Source organism: Drosophila eugracilis, unplaced genomic scaffold, assembly GCF_018153835.1.
Source record: "Drosophila eugracilis isolate 14026-0451.02 unplaced genomic scaffold, ASM1815383v1 contig_2154, whole genome shotgun sequence".
NCBI classification, from domain to species: Eukaryota; Metazoa; Arthropoda; class Insecta; order Diptera; family Drosophilidae; genus Drosophila; species Drosophila eugracilis.
Window position 1 is genome coordinate 1,070,166 of NW_024573038.1, and position 22,245 is coordinate 1,092,410.

A 22,245-nucleotide genomic window follows, 5' to 3' on the forward strand; every position below is an offset into this window, starting at 1 on the left:
AAAGTCGCCGACGACGGCAATGGCAGCAGCAGCAGCAGAAACTTTAAACTTTTCTCATCTTGTGAAATTTATTTTATCACAAGTAATTACTTTGTAAATATCCGGAGGGGCGGGAGCAGATGCAGGCGGCACCTGCTGTCTGCTGGTCCTTTAAAGGGGAATAAAATGGCATAAGTCTGTAAATTCCAAAGAGGATCCCCAACCACTGTCAACTACTACTAATTCAAAAGGCATTTGAGTGTGCTTTCGAGCAGTTTACAGGATGTTTAATGCAACTTGCCATTGGGTCCGTCAAACCGCGGCAATGATTTGCACATAGAAAACATAATCGAGGGTCTTAGTGGGTAAATGTCGAAAGCAGAAGCAATGGCCCGTGGGCGCCGGTGCTGGGCTTACTGTATCCAGCTTAGTCGAACAGGCCGAAGCCCATGTCATCGTCCTCCTCCTCGGACTCGGACTCGACCTTCTTGGCCTCCTCCTTCTTGTCGGAAGCTCCACCGGCAGCAGGGGCAGCCGAGGCCGAGGCAGCGGCGGCAAACTTGCTGGGGTCCTTGATGTACTCTTTGATGGTGGTAGCCTCCTTGAACTCCACCTCGGTGGTAGCAGCGATGGCCAACAGGTTCTTGAATCCATTGGCAACGCTGTGAGGGGCCGAGGCGATGGTGGGGTATCCCACGGACAAACAGACGGCAGCCAGGTTGGCCACTCCCTGCTGGAACTTGGCGCGCAGATCCTCGGGCTTGATGTCCAGGATCTCGGGCGAGAAAATGGAGCCAGAGTCGTACACCTGGTTGACGATCAGACCGTACGAGAAGGGCGAGATGTTCAACATGTTGAGCAGAGTGGCCTCGGAAGCGCCGACCTTGTCGCCGGGCTTCAGGATGGGCACGTCATTGATGATTTCAATTGTTCCCTTGGAAATCTTGGTGGGGATGGACAGAGCCTGGAAGAAGCTAGTCTTCTCGGGTCCCAAGCCAGTGTTCTGAGCCGGGATGATGACATGCAGAGGGGCAATGGCTCCGGGACGGGCTGGGGCACGCACCTTGGACTCGAGCAGCTTGTCGCGCACCTCAGCGAGATCGCCCTTGGTGAACACGAAGCCCACGTTGCCCTTGATGTGGGGTAGCAGCTTCTCCAGCTGGGGGTTGTTCTCCAGATGCCCGCGGATGGCCTTGCGCATCATGGTGTTCTTGCCCATCAACACGACGGCCAGTCCACGCAGGCTAGTACGGATGTTCTGCATCTGCTTGGATCCCACGTTGTCAGCGCCCACGATGAAGCACTTGGGGAACTCGTCAAAGAGTTCCTAAAATGAGGATTACCGAGGATTAGTTTGGCGTCCCTCGAGCGTGGTGAGCGACGGTACTTACCACAACCTTGATGAAGTACTGAGCCTTCCATGCTGCCTTGTTCTCCCTAACCATTTTGATTGTGTATTAGGGACTCGTTGGGTGAATTTAAGAACTGCAAAGAACATCATACGATTACCGGTTACCAAAGGAAGAGAATGGGTGCTCAGACGCTCGAATATACACTTGAATCATCATTATTTCGTAATTTTTTTTTAACACTTACCAAAGCACAGACTTTTTGGTTTTCGCTCACAGAACGGAAAGAAGGTAAGTTGGTGGCGGAAACAAGTGACCTTACAGTGTGCTGTTGCGCACACTGTGCTGTTAAACGCACAGTAACACCGCGCTGTTATACGCACGTTAAGCTGAACCACTTTTAACAGTGCCGTAAAGTGGTTCATTCAATTTTAAATTCAAGTTCGCTTACAAGCTTAAATTGCGATAAACCAAGTTTGGGCACATATTTAAAACAAGTTCTACATTTTAAATTTCTGAATAGTCGAAACACAAATGTTATGTTAAACGTAACAAGGTAACCTTCCCTTAAGAGGTCTGCTTTAAGTACGGCAACTCTGTCTGCTCAGCTGTGGCGGGCAAAAAAAATATCAATAGTATTGTTTTTAATCAACGTATAGAATCTCTTAAACAGTACGTGTAAAATACCTCAACACCCACAAATTACAAATCTGGGGCATCAAATATATTATCTCTGGGAGTGACCTGCAACCTAATAAAGGATTATTCACCTATTTTAGTACAATGGGCAAAGACTACTACAAGATTTTGGGCATCGAGAGAAATGCATCCAACGAAGACGTCAAGAAAGGCTACCGCCGGATGGCGCTCCGCTACCATCCGGACAAGAACGACCATCCGCAGGCCGAGGCGCAGTTCAAGGAAGTAGTGGCCGCCTTCGAAGTCTTGTCTGACAAGGAAAAACGCCAGATATACGACCAGTTTGGAGAAGAGGGTCTCAAATACGGTGACGAACCGGCGACCTTTGCCCAGCCCACGTCAGACATGCTGCCATTCATGTGTGCCGTCGGAGGAACCGTACTCTTTGCCTTCGCCGCCTACAAGACCTTTCAGTTCTTCAGTAGAAAAAAAGAGCCTGCTACCAATAATGAGGGATCATCCTCGGATTAAGTCTTTAATTTAAGAATTAAGCATCCGCCGACATGGCTAACGAATCTTTAAAGGAGTATCGCTGCGTAGTTTTTAGACTGTTTTAAGTGACTTATTTATCGACCGCTTGATTTGGCTTATCCTGTTTTTTTTTAGTATTGTTAGTCCAATAAATCGAATCGATTGTTCTCGAAACGATTACAAAAATATCTGATCTGTGCAAATAGCTCTAATCTATAATTCGAAGATTAAATTAAATTGTTAAATCTTAATTACGGTTATTAAATATTTTTTATATTTTGAATTTGATCTAAAATGTGTATAAAATATATTGAAACTTTTACATAGTATATTAAAGTTTTTGGGGATCGCAGAAAAAAGTCCACAGAGAGGTTAGAAAAGCTAAATGCCTACCGTTTTTGCACTATAAAATACTTTTTATATTGATTTTAAATTTTCAATAAACTAAGTCGATAGCAGTTAATTTGTATTTTCCACCATAACATTTGATTATACTTTTTAAATACTATAGAAAGTAATATAGGACAGTATTTCAAAAACTACTTATTTATCCTTACCTACGATAGTTTCATGATAGAGCTGAACAAAAAAAAAAAGTTAGTGCGAAAAGTTAGTATTTCTACGTTCTCGATCCGATAACTCGATAGGATCAATGCGCGTTTTCCGCTCTTTGTAGATGTTTTAATTGACCGGAGAGAAACATTTTTATTTGGGACTTCCCACTAATTCGTTCCAGTAGGAGGTAACCGCAGGAAGTGTTAATTAATTTCCAATTATTATTATTAAGAAATGTGTATATATGTACATGTATATTTCAGTGCGCATCGAGAATGAGCGACGTCTACCAAGATCACTACCACGTATTGGGATTGCACAGAAATGCCAGCGAAAACCTGATTAAGGAAGCTTTTCGCAAGTTGTCCTTACAATGCCATCCCGACAAAAACAAAAGCGGAACGGATCAGTTCCTTAAAATACACAACGCCTATCGCGTTCTGATGGACCCCCGAAAGCGCGCATCTCACGATTATTCCAATCCTCGGTCGGACGACATTCTGGTCGTCGATCATATGAAAAAATCTGACCTGAATAGCCTTGTTGGACTGGCACGTCCATTTTTCCCAATGCCCTCCAATCCTACTCCAGATATGTTTTACAAAAATATCGAAGTGGCTATATTTATTGGAGGCGTGATAATGGGGGCCTATGTGTCCTACAGGATATTTCGGGGATCATCTCCACCGATACCAAATCCGGAGCCAGTCATCCCACAAGTTGGTGTTCAGGAACTGAATGAAATACACCCCTCATCCTTATGGACATTGATATGTTGGCTAGTGGCTTTAAGATCGAAAAGAGTTCTAGGGATCGGCAAACTAAATCCAGGATTAAATATGAGAATTTCTTCAAAGACCTTAAATACTTCTTTAACCTCTGCTGCCGAAGTCGTTGCCAAGACAATAGCCCACGGACCTAGGGTCGTAACTTCTCCGATTCCACCTCAACCGCAACTTCCATTGAATGCGGCTGCGGAAGTAGTGGCCAAAACATTTATCCAGGGATCAGAGACCGGAATATCTTCAGCTTCCAAAGCTGTCGTTGTGGAAACATTAACCCAAGGATCACGCAGCGGTTATTCATATGCTGCCAGAGATGCAACTAATAAAAGAGTCACAGCCCTCTTCAACTTCTGGAAATGGATTGCAGGATCACTTCGTAAGGGCACTGCCAGCGCGAATTCGACCTTTGTGGGTCTTAAAAAATCTATAGGTGGAACCAATAGTTGGAAGTGGACTAAATCCAAGACGGATTCATTTCTTAGCTCTCCTATAAGCTATAAGATTAGATCAAGCTTAGATAGGGCAAATAAGATATCCATTACCGGTATAGTTCATGATTCTAGATCGGTTCTGTCTTCTGCAAGAACACGTACAGCCAAAGTCCTAGAGAAGGGAACATCGGTGGTCGGGAGTAAGTGGCCGGTTGATAAACAACCAAAAAGGAGGTTATACATTTTAATCTTAGTAGTTGCTTCATCGTTTTCCGCATACTTCTTAGCTAAAAAGCTACTCTGAAGTCATAACAGAAGGTACATACATCGAAGGAGACATGAGAATTGAATTTCAGTTCCTCATTAATAAACAAAACAATAAGATGTTTTAGTTCTTTATTTGATTTTTTATAACTTTAATCATTAAAAAAAATAATAAGTGATCAACTATTTGTTGTTTGATTAAGTCTTTAATATTGGCAATACCTATCGCGATATCGCGTCACAAACAAATGTTAACTTATGTTATTTATAAAAATTCATCTTTGATGATTAATTATTATTGGATTAATGTTTAAATTTAAACTTAAGCAGATGTTCTATCGGTGCTTATAGGACTATAGAGTTCCGTCTTTCTGGCGTGTAAATTGATATGTTATTGTCAACACTGATGCCTATCGATAACTAGTGACCGATTCGGACGTGGTTTTTCCCACTTGGCAATGCAGCAAATTCCCGTATGTGATACACAGAGCTCCCGTTTCCTAGAAACAAACAAACGAAGAAGTTCGAGTTCACAAGAGTTACCTTAGAAGTGGGTACAGTAAATAATCGAGAGAAACTCAACCTCTGCCTGCAGTCCTGAGATCGATGAATCTCCGTTTGGTCAGATACTGGTGAGTTCGGCACCCTGATGCGATAAGGGGTTCTTGGGGGTGGGGAAGTGTGCTGATTACTGCGCATTACTTTGGTTGAACCACTCTAAACGATCCTCTTACGCAGAGTAAACAAACGCCATGTCGGCAGCGCGAAATTCCGCTGACCAAGCCGATTTGGCGCTCTTGGTGGGCAATAACAAGGGTAACCAGACCAGAAGCAGCGGTACTCCAAAAAAATTTGCCTCAGCTGTAGCCCCAAACTCCATCAGAATGTGCCACCCCAGCAATATGAACAATAACCAGAGCAACAAACAGCTAAACTCTATCTGCCAGCGTGCTCAGGCGGGCCACAAACTAATGATCATCATGCGTGGCCCTCCCGGGAGTGGAAAGACTACACTGGCTAAATCCTTACTTCGCCAAGCCCACCTACTCGAGCGGCACGAGGTGAGCGACTTTGTCCTCAGCTCGGACGACTACTTCTATACACGCCGCGGCTATGATTTCGATCCCACCTTGATACCAGCCGCCCACGATTGGAATCAAGGGCGAGTCCGTGAGAAGGCTGCAATCGGTTGGAGCCCCATTATCGTGGATAACACCAACACGATGGTATGGGAGATGCAACCCTATGTCCAGACTGCCGTCCGCTATGGATACGTCCTGGAGCTGCTTGAACCACAAACCAGTTGGTGTAAGTCGGCCAGCCAGCTGGCCCAGAAGAACGTACACAATGTCCCACGGCAGAGCATCCAGCGCATGCTGGATCGCTTCGAGCGTACCACTGTCAGTGACCTCATTCAGGTAAGAATGTAAATTACACTTTTTTAAATCTTTGAAAATACAAAATTGTTTCCACGAACCGAGCAGAATCCAGAATTAAAGAGCGGAATTGAAAACTTTTCGTATTTTATAGCGCACGAAAAGTTACAATTTATTTAGACAAACATTATATTTTGGTTTTATTATAATTAAATAACTCTATTTTGTTGTGTGATAGTTGATGAAGGAGACAAAGTACTCGGTAGACCTACCGCAACTGCGCCAACACCCGCGCCTTCCTTCAGTTCCTGTCATAACTGCATTTGAGGAGAACAAGTCATTGGAAGCAGCAATCCCAGCTCCTCAGAATGACAGCCTAAAGCGAAATGCCAATTCACAATCGTGGGTGCCCTACGAACAGGGAGCGCCATCATACTGGTCCCAGATAGCGGACTCTGCATATCCTGCTTCTGCTTCGGCAGTTCCGGATTCTCTTCCTGCTCCTTCTGCTCCAGCTTCAGCAAAGAGTGAGGTATCGCTGATTGAGCTTCTTCGCGACAATGCCAAAATAGAGGATGCGCCATCAACGGCGGAGTCCATTGAGACAAAGACGTTTCAGAGGCACTGCTTAGACTGCCGTAACGAACCAAAAGGATTTGCACTTCTGCGCCAGATGTATCCGAACAAAGAGATAACTGGCCTCTGGGATCTGTTCGTCAAGTGTCAGGCCGACGTTGACTGGGCCGTCGATATTCTGTTAAAGGAGGACGAGTTAAACGATGCCACGTACTCGGATCAGTTCCGATTGAAGGAAACCACAAGTACCGAGGAGGCAGTGGAGTTTCAATGCGACTGCGATAGGACGATGGGGAGCCAAGAATCACAAGCTCCCACTGTACTGTCGTCATCACCAACTCCGACTGTAACTAAGACTGCACCGAAGCCGCAGCGTCAACCTAGAAACAAACGAATTTCGACTTCCACCAATAAAGAATTGCAGCTGCAAATCCAGAATTGCTTCGTGTTAGGTAAGATATATACGTACGTGCATTGGAAGGAAGGGTAAAGGTATTTCATATAGAATATCATCCATTTGCCTTGTGAGTTTTACTTTTGACCAATTAAAGCTAATATGAATATAATCTTTTAGGCGACGAACAATACTCGGAGCACACTCGTAAAATCCGCGACATCCGTAATGCGATTCTGGATCAACCTATCGTGCCCAAATTGGCAGAATCGATCGAAGTTTCAGAGCTTGACGAGCCGGAAGAAGAGGACCCTGAAGACAATACATTGCTGGAAATGGATCTGGGCGGGACTCTAATTGAGCAGCTACGCGCTCAGTTTGAGACAGACAACGAAATGTTCCCGCCAGAGCTAGAACTGCTCCCCGCCACAAAAATATTTGTGCCCCGCCAGCTAGCCAAGCAGCTTTACATGCTGTGGATGGAGGCCGTTTATAACCAACTGGAGGAACAACGTCAACAGACCCTACGCGATGATGAGCAGTTTGCCCGTCTTATCAAGCACCCGGACTACGCCGACTGCAGAGAATCGCCCAGCAATGTTGGCGAACTGCTAGACATGGAGCTTGCCTGGAGCATATACAATAGCGAGCAGCTAGCCGCCAAGCAGGCAGCCGAATTGGCAGCCCGCAAGCAGCCACCTAACGATATCGCCACCCATCTAACCAAAATGAAGCTATGCGAGACATTCCCCGAAATCCCCAGAGAAACTGTGCTCGAGGTTTTTGCAGCTACTGGCAGTAACTACGGTCAAACGGTCGAGGTCTTGGACAGCAACGTCCAGAGTACGTTGAGTGAAGCAGAACTGTATGAAAAGGCTCTTCGCGAGGGTGAAAAGCTCAGTGCTCAAGTTGCACTGGAAGTACGGAAGCACCAGCACCAGCAAACACAAGTGCAACAGAACTCCTTAAACCAAGGTCAGCGTTCCAGTTCAAGTTCATCCAACACTGGCCGCTCCCCTCAGCTACATGAAGAGGCCAAGTGCGCTGCTCTACGTGACTTTGAGGAGACGCGCAATATGGCCGCTCATCACTCCCAGTTGAAAGCCGAGTGCTACTTGAAGGCCAAGCAGGCGGTACAGCGTGGCAACGGTACCGTCGCGCTTTACTATTCTGAAATAGCCAATTTGCATAAGCAGAAGATCGACGTCTTTAACCAGAGGGCGGCCAATTGCATCATGGAAGTGCATCGGCACACCCAGAACAACCCGGACCTGCTAGACCTGCACTACCTGCACACTGTAGAGGCGATCAGCTGCCTAGATCTGTTCCTCGACCGTCACATAACTGTTCTGCGCAACACCACACGCGTTTACAAGCACGTGTTTATAATAACGGGGCGTGGATTGCACAGCGCTAACGGAGTGTCCACCATCAAAAACAGAGTGAAGTCAAGGTTGGGCGAACGTCGATTACGGTGAGTTCCATAGATCAACTTTCTTAAAAAGGTCTTTAAATCTAATGATATTTCAGATGGCAAGAGGTCAACCCTGGATTACTGCGCGTTAAAGTGTTCTCGGCGTCACGTCATTCAAAGAACTTCTGATTAAACGCGTAAAAAAAGATTGGAATAGCAGAGCAGAAGCGATTTCAAACTGCCATATAGAGACAGAGGCAATGAACATGGAACAGGGAGAACTACCTCATCCGTTATTTGACATTCGCACATGTCTTAAAAATCTTTGAAGTTATATAATCCTTGCTATCCAATCCTGGCCACTGTATTACTTTTGAATGTGTTCTAGAACCTGAGAAACATTCCCAATTTTATAACTGTTTATTTCTAAAAATGCTCGTCACAATTATTTTTATTTTAAGTTCAAGCTTTGCATCCATATTTGATTTCGTATAAGACGCGAATTATCTAACCACTTTCACAAAGTGGTGCTCCAGTATCTTCCACTAAGATATCAATGAAAAATACTTATTTTTGTACCTTTTTACATAAAGTAAAGCTTAGGCATAATATAAGATCCCTAGTCCTAAGACAAACATCGTCCAAAAAATATCATTAAATGTATTTTTGGTAATCAATTTCGATTAGTGTTGTATTCGGGAGAACTACATTCATTTTTAATACTTGGAATCCAAGTCTTGGATAATAGTATTTAGAAACGACAAACAACTTCTTCGATTTATTTGTATATAATCTTGCGATACTCAAGTCCATTACATTTCAAATAAGTATATCAAAATAGATATTCATTTTTATTGAACTACTAAACGTTTACACACTAATAACTTGATCGGCTGCTATTAAGGGGCTTAAGAAGGTTTACATGACTTTTTCCTTAAATAAGGGATATTGGTCATAAAAGTTGATCTAGGCTATTTTTTTTTAGTTTTTTCAGTGGAAACTATTTTTGTTTTATTGGCGGTACTGGTCCAGGTACCACGGATTCGTTGAGAAATATTCCACCTTCTTGACTACCTGTATTATTTACCAAAATATAACAACCGCACCTCAGGTTAATGTTTGAAACATGGTAAGACAATCTTTATTTAACACTGACATTAGAAAACGCAGGGCACGTAGCGAAGATTAACTCAAGGATCAGCCGCGAATACACATCGAGGTGTACACCTGCTGGCCGGGTAGAATCACTAATTCAGGTAAATGCTAACTTAGTCTAAAACGTCGATGGCAGTCTGAGCGAGGGCTCCATGGCTTTGGTTGGAATCAGTTGGGTATTTACTTGCTAGGGTCCTTTGGAGGCGATGGCGACTGCGGATCGGAGACCCGCGCTCCCGGCGACTGGTTCTCCTTGCCACCGTGCAGACGGTTTCCAATGGCCATTAGTTCAATGAGATTCGCCCGGCTGCGCTTGGGCGTGAAGCGGGAATTGGAGCTGGTGACCTTTTCGCGAGGCGGTGTGCTTAGGAAGACTCCCTCGAATATTGTCTCCAGGCTGTTGGAGTCATTGGCGTCGCTGGGCGGGCTTATCTGGGCGTTTATCTCGTGCAGGGCCACGTATTGTGGATCATTCCTGCGTGAGGGCTCATCTTCTTCCGGAGAAACCTGCTGCCTCAGCGGCTGCGTGGGAGTCTCGATGTCCGAAAGGTTGAGGTCGTCGATGGGCGAAGGAGTGCGCCCATGGGGCGAGAAGGCGCGGATTTCGAAGGCCGGTAGCTCGTCACAGCTTCCATCTGGAGACTGCTCTTCGCGCTCGAAAGCGAGAGATAAATCACTTTCACTTTCCAAGTCCAAAGAGGACATCGAGCACTGCAGGCGAAAGGAGCCGTTCAGATGGTCTCCCTCCGTATACGTATTCATCGATTCGGAAGTATCCATGGTCTGGTTGATCGCTGAGGAGCGGCTGTAGTTTATATACATCTGTTTCACGTTCTGCCTGCCTGTATTCGCCGAAATCTGCGTCTGCAGGTAACGAGTATTTGGGATCAAACCCTGACCATTATAGCCAGTCTAAGCAATTTTAAATCTCAACAATTTTACAAGCTAACACTTTTAGTGATGGGAGTCAGCGCTGCTACCTGAGTGGTTGTTCCCTGTGAATGGCTATCGACGACAGCCGATAAATGCGGATAAATAGCTATCTACATATTTTTTTATTTGTTGGGGTCAGAAACTTTTAAAAGAATAAATATACCAGAATACTTACAGTGATATCTGGAAGGAGAGGCCTACAATTATTTAAAATAAATTTAAATTCAAATAAATGTTCATATTTTGTGGTAATATAACAGTAAACAATATACACTACAATAAATACAGTCAGCCAAAAATGTATGCTTACACCCATGAGTTTCAAGCTTATACTTTTATATCTCAAGAAATGTGTACCGAAAATAATATAAAATATATATAATATCTCATACATAAAATTAAAAAGTCTTAACACCCCTATTAGATAATATCACAAAAATATTCAGTTTTTTACGCACAAAAATAAATTGTAAACTTTATAAAATATTGATATAAAACAACAAAAAACTGGACGAGTGAAAAGGATATTAAACTAATAAAAAATCTGTTGAAAATTGCAATTTCGGAAATCAAAATAAAAGTGTAACACTGGTCGTAATTAATTGACTAAAGTGGGCGCTAATACGGAAATACAATTTACCGGCGAATTCACTTCGTTGACTTCAGTTATATTTATGAACTTGAAAACCGGTCTAGACTACAAATATGTACAAAAATTGCAAATATTCGAAATTTTGAAGATTGATTTTGTAAAGTCTTTGCTTAGTTTTTCCCCAAAATCCCAACATTCTGTTTAAATTAAAAACCAAACATTCTTTCATAACTTTAATTCGAATCTGTCTTTTGTTTGTTTCGTTTTCGTTTTCGCTTAGCTTGCTTTTGCTCGTTAAACAAGTTAATTAGTGAAACTATCGTACATCTTCGTTAAAAGACATCATTTGTGATATATACGATATAGTAAGTACTTGAGTTTATACATCGATTTATAGTACTCCATTCCGCTAACTCAGTTGCAATCCGTAAAGTGCAATTAAACATTTATCTATAAATCTTAAGTAAGTTTCGATGCGCAAGCTTTTAGCTGCCCACTCAACACAATTGTTGCTCTGTCATAAAAACAATTAATTATTAAATTATTAACAAATAGTTCAAAGCGCATTGAAAGTATACATTAAGTGTAGTAGTTTAGTTTCGCGTTTACCTACAATTAAATTACATTTAAATACAAATCGTTAAAGTAATGCCTAGAAAACATAATTTATTCCTTGGAAGTTTGTATTTAGCTTACTTGTTTTACATATTTTGAGCGCAGAATTAATTTAACTAACACCTTTTTGGTTTTTCCATACGCTTAGGGTGAAACACGAAAGTTGCCACAAATCTTGTGCCTAAACATTTAGTTTATTTGTATTAAATTCAATTTGATGCTATTCTCGTTTGGTATGTCACTTAGCATGTATGTATGTATGTATGCACGGTTATGTACTTTTTCGCTATGTATTTTTGATGATTTCCTTGGATTGCCTTGGTTTTTATCCCAGCACAACCCCTTTTAGTATGAGTATTGAACAGTTTTCTCAAATTTAAGTGTGCCTCAAACGTCCTACCTGGCGAATAGCTTTCCCCAGCATGGTGACTGAACTGAAAGGATTCCGAGTTACGAAATCTGGAAACAGAAGATCTTTTCCGACCAAAAAACGTGCTTTAAATTTTATTTTTAGATCTGATGTACGATTTCTAATCGGTTATTAAGATGCACCTTTAGTCAATTATGACAATTATCGATTTTGTTAGCCGCATTATGATTTGATTTAAGTTCGATTCTGTTTCCTTATCGGAAGTACACCACGTAGGGGCCCAACCATCTACTGAGATCTTCGCTTAACTGAAATTCCACTATTTAAGTTTGGCACAAACTCTGCGTAAAGCTCTCCCGTTCGAACCTTGGCAACCGACCACCACCCAGATGAGCGGTTTCTACGCCCACACCCACCAACTCGCATCAGTTTAGTCCGAGCAACCGCTTGAAGGCGCGCCGGTAGTCCAGGTTGAAAATGGTGTAGATGACCGGGTTTAGGCCGGAGTTGATGTAGCCCAGCCAGGTGATAAAATTTTTGAACTTGTTCGTGGGGCAGCAACTCTGGCAGAAGGGCAGGATGACGTACATGAGGAAGAAGGGCAACCAGCAGATAACGAATACGCCCATGATGATGCCCAGGGTGCGGGCAGCCCGCCGCTCCTTCGACAGCGATATCTTCTGCTTCTCCTCAATAAACTGGTTTACGCCGCTGGGCTTCTTCTGCAGCGGAGTGGCGGAAATGGCGGCGGCTCCTGTCGAGGATTGCGGCGGAGTTAGCTTGAGGGAAGTCTGCTCGTCCGCCTGGGTCACACACACCTATAATAAAGGTAAGAACAAAGTCAATATTGCACGGATTGTGCCCAACCATGTTTGGAGGAGCTGCATTCCAATCATATTCAACTGGAATTCTAACATCGGTACATCAATACAAATTCCAACCAAATTTGGCATGAACAAATTTCTGTGAGGGAAAAACTGTTTAACCTGTATGCAGCCCTTGGGGTCACTCCCGCTCTCTGTGCTGATCTCGGCATCGGACTTTCCGCCGGAATGGCCTCCTCCGGCCCTACAGCTCCCTCCTCCCCCGCCGGCGGGTAGGAGCTGCTGTTCGCCATGGGGTTCGCAGGTGGACGAAGACTGTGACTTGCGACCACCACGGGCCTTGCCGTGCTTGATGGAGTCCTTTATCTTGGCGCGTCGAGACTTCTTGACCAGCACGACGACGTGCTGTTGTAGTTGCGGATCGCTATTACTCTGTGATTTGGAAACATCCTGAGGAAGCTGCGGTTGGTGGGTCTCGCTGCTGATGCTCTCCTGGTCGTTCTGGATCATGGGCGTAGCGAATTGGGCTCGATCCCTGCCGCAGCACAACCAGCTGGTCAGGAGACGCGACTTGGAGCCGGAGGTGGAGGCAACAGCTGGGGAGGAGTTAGCCATTGGTTCCAGCTCGGCGGACTTCAGAGCTATTGTGTTGAGCTTGTTGGCCTTGGCCCGTTCCCGAAGGCGCCGTCTCGTTGCAACGAAGATCTCGATGTAGACGATCGTCATGATGGCCAGCGGAATGAAGAAGGATCCCAGTGATGAGTAGATGACGTAGCCGCGCTGCGAGGTCAATTCGCAGGGCGTGGCGCTGGTAAACTCATCCGGCCAGTCGTTCCAGCCGATCAGCGGCGGACTACTAATCAGGAGCGAGAGCAGCCAGACACCGGAGATGAGCAGCAAGACGCGGCCCACGGTCCGCTTTTGGGCGTAGTTGATGGGGTCCGTAATGGCCCAGTAGCGGTCCAGGGCAATAGCGCAAAGGTTCAGGATAGAGCTGGTACAGCAAAGGACGTCGCAGGTGAGCCACAACTTGCATAGATGGATGCCAAACTCCCAACGACCCAGGATTGAGTAGGCCACGTTGAACGGCAGCACTAACAGAGCTACTGTGAGATCGGCCACCGCCAGAGACACAATGAAGAAGTTCTGGACGATGCGCAGCGGCTTGTAGGTGAACACACTAAGTATCACCAGGATGTTCCCGATGATGGTCAGCACAATGATGACCGAGAGCACCAAGGCAGTTAGAAGAGCCTATAGAAAAAGAAAAAGAGTTGAGAAATGAAGGCATTCTTCTGTTGGTATTAATTTATATCAAAATATATTAACATATTGTTGAGCCGTTATAGACACTTTCAATAAATACACTAATCTAATACACTATCTAATGTAATACAAAATATCGAATGTATTTCTTGTCTTAAAATTGTACGACTTGCTTCTTAGACTGTTAAGATTATAATTAGCCGCAACATTTTTTTTTCTTTAGCTCTGTATATCCAAGGGCTTTGTGCATGTACAGACTGACCGCAGGGATTTAAGGTATCTTTCGGTAACAATATGACTTTTATTGCCAATGAATATTAATTTGTTCATTACAGTTCACGTTTCACCTATCCCCTGCTATTATCATATCGAATATTAAAGGTAATTTTAACAAAAATCATTTTCGCGAAAATCCCAAAATTGTTTGATCAAGATCGTAAGGGCCTTACTACATTTTATTTATGACTACCAAAGTTTAAGAAGTGGATATGAAAAAACCTTAATGAACCTCTTGAATCGATTTAAAATCATTTTTCCATAAAGGAGAAAGCTCGCGCTTAATCGTGGTGGCTAAGTCCTTCAATATACATACAACTGTACTCGTACATTAATAATTTCTTTTTTAAAAGTTCTCTGAACACAAGTCGAGACTGTAATTAACCTTTGACCTGTTGTCTCTTATGATCAGTGTTTTCAAATCCGGACTGCATGATATGTAGTTTTTAGTTTTTTTAGAAGATTTTTTTTAATAACATAACTGTATAATTACCTCCCACTCCGGCACCGCCAGCTGGAGGCCCAGGACGCTGGCATGAAGCTCCTCTACGGCTCCGCCGCACTCCCCCACGGAGTCTGCATCAGCCGGAGTCGAACTCAGTGCAGCCGTCACGGTGGTCAGGCCATCCACCAGCGAACCTGATACATTGGCCACCGCCTCCGTTTCCATACTCGCATCCGTATTCGTATACAGACGTACTGCATCGCCGCTACCGGAATTTGTGGTGCTTACGGCGGCCGCAGCGGTTAGAGCCGCCGCCGCCACCGTTGTGGTGACGTTTACAAACAGGATCTGATCTGCCGCTGGCATTTTGGCATCGCCTATCCTGGGTCTCCCACTTGCTTCCTTTGGGCTCCGCTTACGTTTACATGCGTCTCGGTAGGAGGGCGGACGGAATGTGTGATATGTACCTCTTCTTTGGCTGCGAAGAAAAATGAGGGGGGAAACAGGATTAATGTGGTTGCATCACTTAGTTCGGAGGAGAAATGTCTTGAAGAATTTCTCAAGAATAAAATTTCCCTATTTTAAAGGAAGTTCTGCAAATCATAAATATTGCATTGATTTTCCCTCACTCGCGTCGTTTTTGATGTGGTTTACAGATATTTGCATCTTTTGAAAAGCATTCGCTTCTCGGATTGTTATTAGCCATATTTCAGGCAAAAGTTTGTGGCAGGCCTCATCGTTGGGGTGGAAGTTTCGTGAACAGACAATGTGGGGACTTAAGCACAAGCAATCAAGATCATGTCAAATCCAAATTATTTACAGCTTGTCAATAAGCATGCACAAAGGACATTCGAATGATGGGAGGCACCAGCCGAAGAAAACGAGATGGCAGCCCGGAAAAAAGGTCAAGTGGTCTCTCTTGCCGGGCCTAAGAAAACACTGTCAGGAGGTCATTAACAATTTGAATGAAAAATCTTGTCGCATTATCTCGACTAGGGATGATATATTTAAAAGTAATTAAAAATGTCAATCCATAACGAGGCAGAACAGGTGGCCCTAAGTAAATTCTTTTCCCAGAGAGAGTACTCTAAGATGTTCAGGGATAAACCGTGGACAATGAACTAAGAGTCCTTCGCTTGTTTTCCCCAGTCAGCATACTGCACCCCGCACTTTCCAATCGTCGAATAATTGTTGCTCTGGTCTTTCCTTTTCCGCTTGACACTTAAATATCCGCTAAGCTTTTGCCAAATACTGAGTTCTGCTCCCGGGCCAACCATGCCTGATAGCAGTTCAAAGAACATTAATCAAAATAACCCGCTCATAAACTGAACTCTCCAGCGGAGCGGGGTCCTGAAAATGGAGGAGGAAGGAAGGAACAACTTTGGAGCAAACATTTTCATTCAGCAAAAATTGTTTCGCGTTTTTTCGCTCCACGGGCGGTTGAAGTGGGACTGGCTGCCAGATTGCTAATGCCTCTGAATCCTACCTTGATTTCTGTCTGCAAATGTAAAGCTTTTAGTCGGGGGATGGGAGATGTATTTTCGGTTTTTTCAGCTCTCCAAATAGGCGGGTAAAAAGTTTTAAGCGATTTTTAGTTGGTTGGACTGCAGTTTCTGAACGCGATTTGAGTTGAAGAGGGCTTAAAGCGAATTTACCAACAGAGTGATACAAGCTGCAGAAATAGTTCATAAAAGCATTGAATGGATTGCTCTAATAAAACCCATGAAATATTTCAGATTGTAAAATTTGAACTAGCCTCACATTAATAACAAATTTTAAAACCATCCCTAGATTTGTAGTTTTCAAAAATTTCTATCTTTGGTAAACTGATTTTCTGCTGGAATCTACGCGACGTAATTGAATATTTCGTGTTCGAGAGTCAAACTTAGAAGGCGTGAGGCGTGGGGAGGGAATTTTCCACAGTTTGTTTTTGGCCTGTCCTGGCCGCCGGGCGATAAGCCTATTACAAAAGCTCCTGATTAAGGGACCAGCGCCAAAAACAGCAGGCAAGGAACTGAGTTTGTGCTCGCGTGAGTGTGAATGAACGGCTTAGGATAGTTTGTCCCTGACTTGAGTTCTGTTGGGTTCAGCTGGGAGGAATGGGGAAAAGTTTTTTGAACTCGTTATGCAGTCGCCGGCAAAGGAAGCGAAGTGACCTTGACTGAACGGGGCTGTATGTACTCCTACTGAATACATATGTAAAAGCGAGCAGGCTTCTGCCCACATGGGCATGTCCTTTTTGGCAAACTTGTCATTAGCATTTGTTTGCTTGCATCAGGGGATGTGAAGAGATGGTGTAGCAAAGTTTGGCAACTTTATTTTTCGGGGGAAAATCGAATGGAAAACTTAAAGCCTTTACCCTCTCCTCTACATTTCCCAACTGCCGGCCTCGCAGCTCCATTGTTTTCCTCAAGTTTACGCCGTGTCATGCTCATTAAATATGCAAGAGTTCCGGCATATCTGCAGAATACACGCATCCCCGACATCAAGCCCACCCACAGAGCTTTATTTATAGCCCACATTAGGCACTTGGCCAGCTAAAAATACTGGAGGTCGAATCGCCTTTGATGCTGATCAAGTTTGCCGCACGGAACGAAAGAGATACTAATAATGTATACTCACCGGCACATGCATCTTGGGGGAATTTCTGTTAATTGGCATTGATGGGTGTGCCCGCCACGCCCTCCCCGCCACACCTTGCCACCACGCCCCTTCATGTTTCATTTCATTTGCATGATTAATGTGGCGTAGAATAATTCCAACAGACACACAAGTAAAATTTCATCGCCCAAAAACACAGCCCCTAAGAAAATTACGAAATCCATAACAAACAAAATGAAGGCAATGAAAATGCTTTGCTTTGATTGCGCGGCGAGCTCTTTGAGCTGCGAGAATTTTAAATATTTTACGCGTAATTAAAACGGGTGAAATTGATTGGAAATTATGAAATGTTTTCGTGCCCAAGTAAACATGATTGGGCCTCAAAGGAATGCTGAGCACTTAGAGCAGTGTGTTTGCCGCTCTGCGGTTCTCCTCCCACGCCGCCCACTCCTTCACCGATTTTCCACCCCCTGGGGCAATAAAAGGACGATGATCTGCCGCCCAGTTGACAACTGACCAACCCGCAGAGATATGGCTCCGTTGCCAATTTCCACCTGCGTTCATTTACTGTTCTTGCAGCTTTCCGCTTTGCCAGAACTGCATTGCAAGAAATAGTTGAAAGGTAACAAAATATATATTGCGAGAAATTTAAACTCTTAACTTTCATGTACTTTCCGATTGACAGCATTTCATTACCAACAAGATTTTAAGAAATGATTCCAGTTTATTCAAGCACTCCTTGTTAGCATTGTAGGCACTTTTCGAGCAGTGTACGAGAATGAACTATTCCGATCTGAACTAGGCCCAAATGAAAGTCGACCTGTACTCAATAAAATGCAATTCCAGTCGAGTTCGGTGAATAAAAAGGAGGTCGTGGGATGGCTATGGCCAGCTTCAGGGCCTTATCCACTTATGGCAGGCTCTGTGGTCCATTCAGGACACTCGCGCACTGCAAGGACACAGGCCACCCACTTATAGTCCGCTTTCAACCCGCTTTCATGCAGTTTTGCGCTTCTATTGCGCGACTATCGATACAGTTTTGGGCTAGAAATTGGATTAAGTGGGACACTTTAACACTGGTCCTCTGTCTGGACCGCTTTGGCTCAACGGATTAGTGAAATATTTTACAAAATTGAAAGTGTGCCGAACAGTAAATCCGTTCACAAGTTGCGGGGCTTAATGCATTTTAAAGAATCGGATCAGCCATACATTAAACCACCGACAGGTTGCAAATTTGTTTACATGTTGATGCTTCGTTCTGTTTGCCTTGTGGATTTCGGTTCTTCTTGGGTGTCCTCTCCGTTTTTCCGCTTTTCCCATCTTTTTGCTGGCTGTTGCATGCGCCATGTGGGAAATTCGCTCGCCCGATGCCATTTTTCCTTCTCTTTGTTTGGCAATGACAAGAACACGCTGATGTGCAAAGCAATTGGTCGGAGGACGGAGACGGCGACGGAGACGGCGACGGAGACGGAGTCGGGGTCCTGAGATAAAGGCATGTGCGAAATCCGGACTGCTTCCCAAATGAGCAGCAGATTGATGAAGCAGAAAATATTCCCCGTAAAGTAATGAGCGTTGCTGCTGCCAACTGGCTGATTGAACGGTGATGGGGCATACAAATTGGTTGGAGATTTTTCATTAACTTTTCATTGACTTCGTTATCCGAACATTTCGGATTTTGAAATTAAAATGTTTCATCGCTTTAGTGTAAAGTTTCAAGTTTCAGAGTTGACACCCATCTTAAAAATGATCAAGGCTCATTGAATGATAAGTTACTTATTCCTTATTTGATTAAATCTCCTATGCAGAATGATAACCAACGTAAATAGAAAGAAGAAGTTTTAACATATTTTAAACACTGTTAAATTATCGCTTTAACTCTTCTCGAAATCAGATTGATCCAAATTATGTCAATCGCATGCTCGACGTGTCGGAATGTCAGCAATTTGCGAGCTATGCTGTAGTCGTGACCTCGGATCGGGAACCTGAAACCCGGCACGTTTCTGGGAGTTAATGCGAGCTGAGCCATTCGAAAATTGATGCGAACTATGGCAGAATCGCAGCGGCATTGACAGAAGACAGAAAAAGGGAGAAGTGTCAGTCCGGCGGACTGCACTGATGCACTTGGGAGGAGCCGGGGGAGAAGGCCAGAGCATACCTGCCACTGATAAACATGGAAATCATCATCATTGGCAAAAGGCAAACCAGCCATGTAAGCTGCTAACATTTATGTACGGAAGTGTGTTTCGAATTGGGTGGGAGTGTGGCCACGCCCAAATAAGTACAGTCTAGATTGGATAAGTTCAATCTATTACATTGTATACATTCTTAATTTTATCATAGGAAAAGCCTAAAGTAATCTGTTCAAACACGACCAAACCTTAAAGCTTCAGCATATATCGTTACATCAATTTGGATGTAATCTAAATTTGTAAGACTTGTAAAGATTCCAATAATATTGTCTGTATTCTATAGCTGGTGCACATACCAATTTTGTAATAAATTCATCAGAATCTCGATTGGGGTCCATTTTAGGTCTTCCTATTTATTTTCCCTTTTCCGAGAGCGAACAACTTGACCAAACACTACATGGAGCAATCAATTTAGCTGCAGTTGCAGAAAACCCAGCGAATGGCTGTTCGATCTGCGGAAGCTCCCCTGTCCGTGTGGCACATACACAGGCTGTCAGTCAGTCAGAAGTTGCACTCGAATGCACATTTTGTGCCCTGCGAATCGAACACTATCCTGAGACCTATCGAACAACGCAGGACGCGGACTCGGCCAGAAGGATGCCATGCAATGCGAAGTCCTGACAGCGGGCCCAGAGTTGCAAATGGAAATGCATTTTCCGCTGGCACACGTCCAATGTGGACGCTTCCCGAGCAGATTTCCCCTCCAAGAGATTGTTGAAATATTTGTAGGGTTCTTGCATATTTAAGTTTGATGAGCGTGAGTTTAGCATGTTTTTGGGAGTGTTCTACTTATTTGCTTGCCATTTTTGGCAGGGTAAATATGGCAAGACCCGAGTCAAAGTTAAAGCCAGAGGTTAAACAAATGCTCTTAAATATATCTTAAATAGATCCATTAGCAATTTCCTTGCGCTTTGATGTGTTTCACACTTTTTAATCGATTCAACATGTGTTTGTTTTATGGATGGGCGAGTCAAGCTTCCTGTTTCCATTAATTCCCAGCTAGCTGACCCTGAAAGTTTTGTTTTTGTTTTGGCTTACGCCAAAATGTTGAACTATTCATGAATTGATTTCCCTTCTTGCCCCTCAGCAGGGCAGGCACTGTGGGTGCGCCACCAGAATCAATTTGTAAAACTAATTAAGGATATCATCTTTTTGGCCAAACTGTGTAAGCTCGTTGTCGCTTCCAATTAGCTAAGAGCTATTGGTGTTCTGCTGAACGCCGACCAAGTTGAAGTCCGTTTATCTACAGGCTCGTATTTTCTACGCAAAAGTCAAATAAACATTCTGTGTTTAGTTTCCAAACATGGAAAGCTTCAATTGATTTGATTTGATTGATTCGATTTCATTTTTCCTGTCTGTCTGTTTGTTTCGATTTTTTGCCCAAACAAATCAGAGTTGCCACAGCGGGGGCATTTTTTCTATTCTTCCCTAAATGGGTGAGCGATTTTTTGTTTTGTTTGTCTGCCGATTGTGTTGCGAGTGGTCATGGAATTGCAAATTGCGTTCTAGTGGGTTGCTTGAAAACTTGTTTGATTGCAATTTAGCCCCGATTTGATTTGCTATGCAGCAGCAGATGGTTAACTAAGCTTATGGCCAATCAACCTGGCTGCCTTGTATCGCATTCCCACTCAATATGCCACTGGCACTTGATCTTTTCTCTGCTTTCTCCATCGACTTCCCATATAAACTGGGGACCAACTGCCAACATCTGCCGCTCCTCAGTCAACCCATGAGCTTTTTCCCAGGCCATCCGCCAGCTGCTCTCCTTGCATCATTTTATTGTTGCCGCTGCTCTTCACTTAATTAAACATTTTCGTTTAAACAATAGACTTCTTGACCACACACATTCGCCCAAAGAAAACAAAATACAATATATATTGGCTTCGGGGGCTGCGAGATTAGCGCTCCATTGAGTTCGTGCTCCGAAAAGAATAAGGCCAAGCAAAATGTAATAAGCATTGTTATGGCCAAACTTTCTGCAGGCCAACGTGGGAGCGCAGGGACCTCTCTGGACTTTCCTGAACCCACTGCGTACGTGTTGAGGGTTTGATTGAAAAGCTACGGTCGATCGATGCAGTCATAAAAACTAAAAGGACATCGGCGTCCCACTTTGCGCTAGCTCATTTGTAGGCAAAGTGCCCACACACTGGGTCTAAGTGGCGACTCACAGTCTACACTTAAAGAAATGCCCTTATTGTTTTCAATTTCAAAGAAAGAGAATCTCAACAATAAATGGATGATGAATACTGAATAAACTCTTATGACTCTTGTATGCAAAAACTTTGGCATTCTTTTTGTTCAGTTTTACTTCAATCAGATTTTGATATTAGATCTACAAATATGGTTTGTTTTTGTTAACTTTATTTGTATAAATATTATATAACAATTCGACAGGGATTCACCTTCATCAATATATTCTTTTGTTCAATTCAGCAAAAAGCAGTGGAGCTAAAAACTGATGAGATTTAAGGAGAGTCACACACAATTTTAATTGAAAGATTTTGGTGAAAACCATATTTATTTTTTATATCAACCAATTTATTTCATCTCGAATTTAATTTAAGCAGTCATTATTTTCTTCGAGTGTAGTTTAGTCGGTCCTCAGACGATTGCAATTGCGAAAAGCACAAAGCAATAGGACATAACATATCCAAGCAGAACTGAGCAGACGTCCCCATTTCTGTGA

The 22,245-nt window shown here is 43.6% G+C and overlaps 6 protein-coding genes across 7 annotated transcripts in view; 3 read left to right on the forward strand and 3 right to left on the reverse strand.

The window, feature by feature from the left end:
- Positions 1-239: 239 nt before the first annotated feature.
- On the reverse strand, positions 240-1,685 carry LOC108108716 (60S acidic ribosomal protein P0). Its single transcript, XM_017216849.2, has 3 exons — positions 1,576-1,685; positions 1,371-1,464; positions 240-1,306 (listed from the first exon to the last, which is right to left on the reverse strand). Exons 2-3 carry the CDS (start codon positions 1,422-1,424, stop codon positions 407-409), a joined length of 954 nt encoding a protein of 317 aa, XP_017072338.1. The 5' UTR covers positions 1,425-1,464; positions 1,576-1,685; the 3' UTR covers positions 240-406.
- A 212-nt stretch (positions 1,686-1,897) lies between these two features.
- Positions 1,898-2,749, forward strand: LOC108108719 (dnaJ homolog subfamily B member 4). 2 transcript variants are annotated; one of them, XM_017216852.2, is made up of 2 exons: positions 1,898-2,000; positions 2,108-2,749. In XM_017216852.2, exon 2 carries the CDS (start codon positions 2,112-2,114, stop codon positions 2,496-2,498), a length of 387 nt encoding a protein of 128 aa, XP_017072341.1. In that variant the 5' UTR covers positions 1,898-2,000; positions 2,108-2,111; the 3' UTR covers positions 2,499-2,749. The 2 variants fall into 2 exon arrangements, with proteins under 2 accessions (XP_017072341.1, XP_041674204.1); XM_041818270.1 differs by having other exon boundaries at positions 1,930-2,043.
- A 398-nt stretch (positions 2,750-3,147) lies between these two features.
- On the forward strand, positions 3,148-4,660 carry LOC108108715. The gene is made up of 2 exons (XM_017216848.2): positions 3,148-3,240; positions 3,317-4,660. Exon 2 carries the CDS (start codon positions 3,329-3,331, stop codon positions 4,571-4,573), a length of 1,245 nt encoding a protein of 414 aa, XP_017072337.1. The 5' UTR covers positions 3,148-3,240; positions 3,317-3,328; the 3' UTR covers positions 4,574-4,660.
- A 234-nt stretch (positions 4,661-4,894) lies between these two features.
- Positions 4,895-9,152, forward strand: LOC108108713. Its single transcript, XM_017216846.2, has 5 exons — positions 4,895-5,165; positions 5,272-5,951; positions 6,148-6,937; positions 7,060-8,353; positions 8,410-9,152. Exons 2-5 carry the CDS (start codon positions 5,286-5,288, stop codon positions 8,480-8,482), a joined length of 2,823 nt encoding a protein of 940 aa, XP_017072335.2. The 5' UTR covers positions 4,895-5,165; positions 5,272-5,285; the 3' UTR covers positions 8,483-9,152.
- Positions 9,153-9,405: 253 nt separating this feature from the next.
- LOC108108717 lies at positions 9,406-10,418 on the reverse strand. The gene has a single exon (XM_017216850.1). It carries the CDS (start codon positions 10,268-10,270, stop codon positions 9,629-9,631), a length of 642 nt encoding a protein of 213 aa, XP_017072339.1. The 5' UTR covers positions 10,271-10,418; the 3' UTR covers positions 9,406-9,628.
- Positions 10,419-11,199: 781 nt separating this feature from the next.
- LOC108108714 (tyramine/octopamine receptor) overlaps positions 11,200-22,245 on the reverse strand; it is a 31,284-nt gene continuing 20,238 nt past the window's right edge. Inside the window, exons 2-4 of the mRNA XM_017216847.2 lie at positions 14,818-15,247; positions 12,945-14,036; positions 11,200-12,776 (exon numbers count right to left, since the gene is read on the reverse strand). Of these exons, the coding sequence (XP_017072336.1) occupies positions 12,384-12,776; positions 12,945-14,036; positions 14,818-15,135 (1,803 nt within the window). The 5' untranslated portion in view covers positions 15,136-15,247 and the 3' untranslated portion in view covers positions 11,200-12,383. The remainder of the gene's footprint in view (positions 12,777-12,944; positions 14,037-14,817; positions 15,248-22,245) is intronic.

Bases quoted from the DNA above. Each gene is read 5' to 3' on its own strand.
- LOC108108716 (XM_017216849.2), bottom strand. From the start codon at position 1,424: ATGGTTAGGGAGAACAAGGCAGCATGGAAGGCTCAGTACTTCATCAAG. The intron at 1,307-1,370 runs GTAAGTACCGTC...TCCTCATTTTAG, and splicing joins AGTACTTCATCAAGGTTGTG to GAACTCTTTGACGAGTTCCC.
- LOC108108719 (XM_017216852.2), top strand. From the start codon at position 2,112: ATGGGCAAAGACTACTACAAGATTTTGGGCATCGAGAGAAATGCATCC.
- LOC108108715 (XM_017216848.2), top strand. From the start codon at position 3,329: ATGAGCGACGTCTACCAAGATCACTACCACGTATTGGGATTGCACAGA.
- LOC108108713 (XM_017216846.2), top strand. From the start codon at position 5,286: ATGTCGGCAGCGCGAAATTCCGCTGACCAAGCCGATTTGGCGCTCTTG. The intron at 6,938-7,059 runs GTAAGATATATA...ATAATCTTTTAG, and splicing joins CCAGAATTGCTTCGTGTTAG to GCGACGAACAATACTCGGAG. The intron at 8,354-8,409 runs GTGAGTTCCATA...ATGATATTTCAG, and splicing joins TTGGGCGAACGTCGATTACG to ATGGCAAGAGGTCAACCCTG.
- LOC108108717 (XM_017216850.1), bottom strand. From the start codon at position 10,270: ATGTATATAAACTACAGCCGCTCCTCAGCGATCAACCAGACCATGGAT.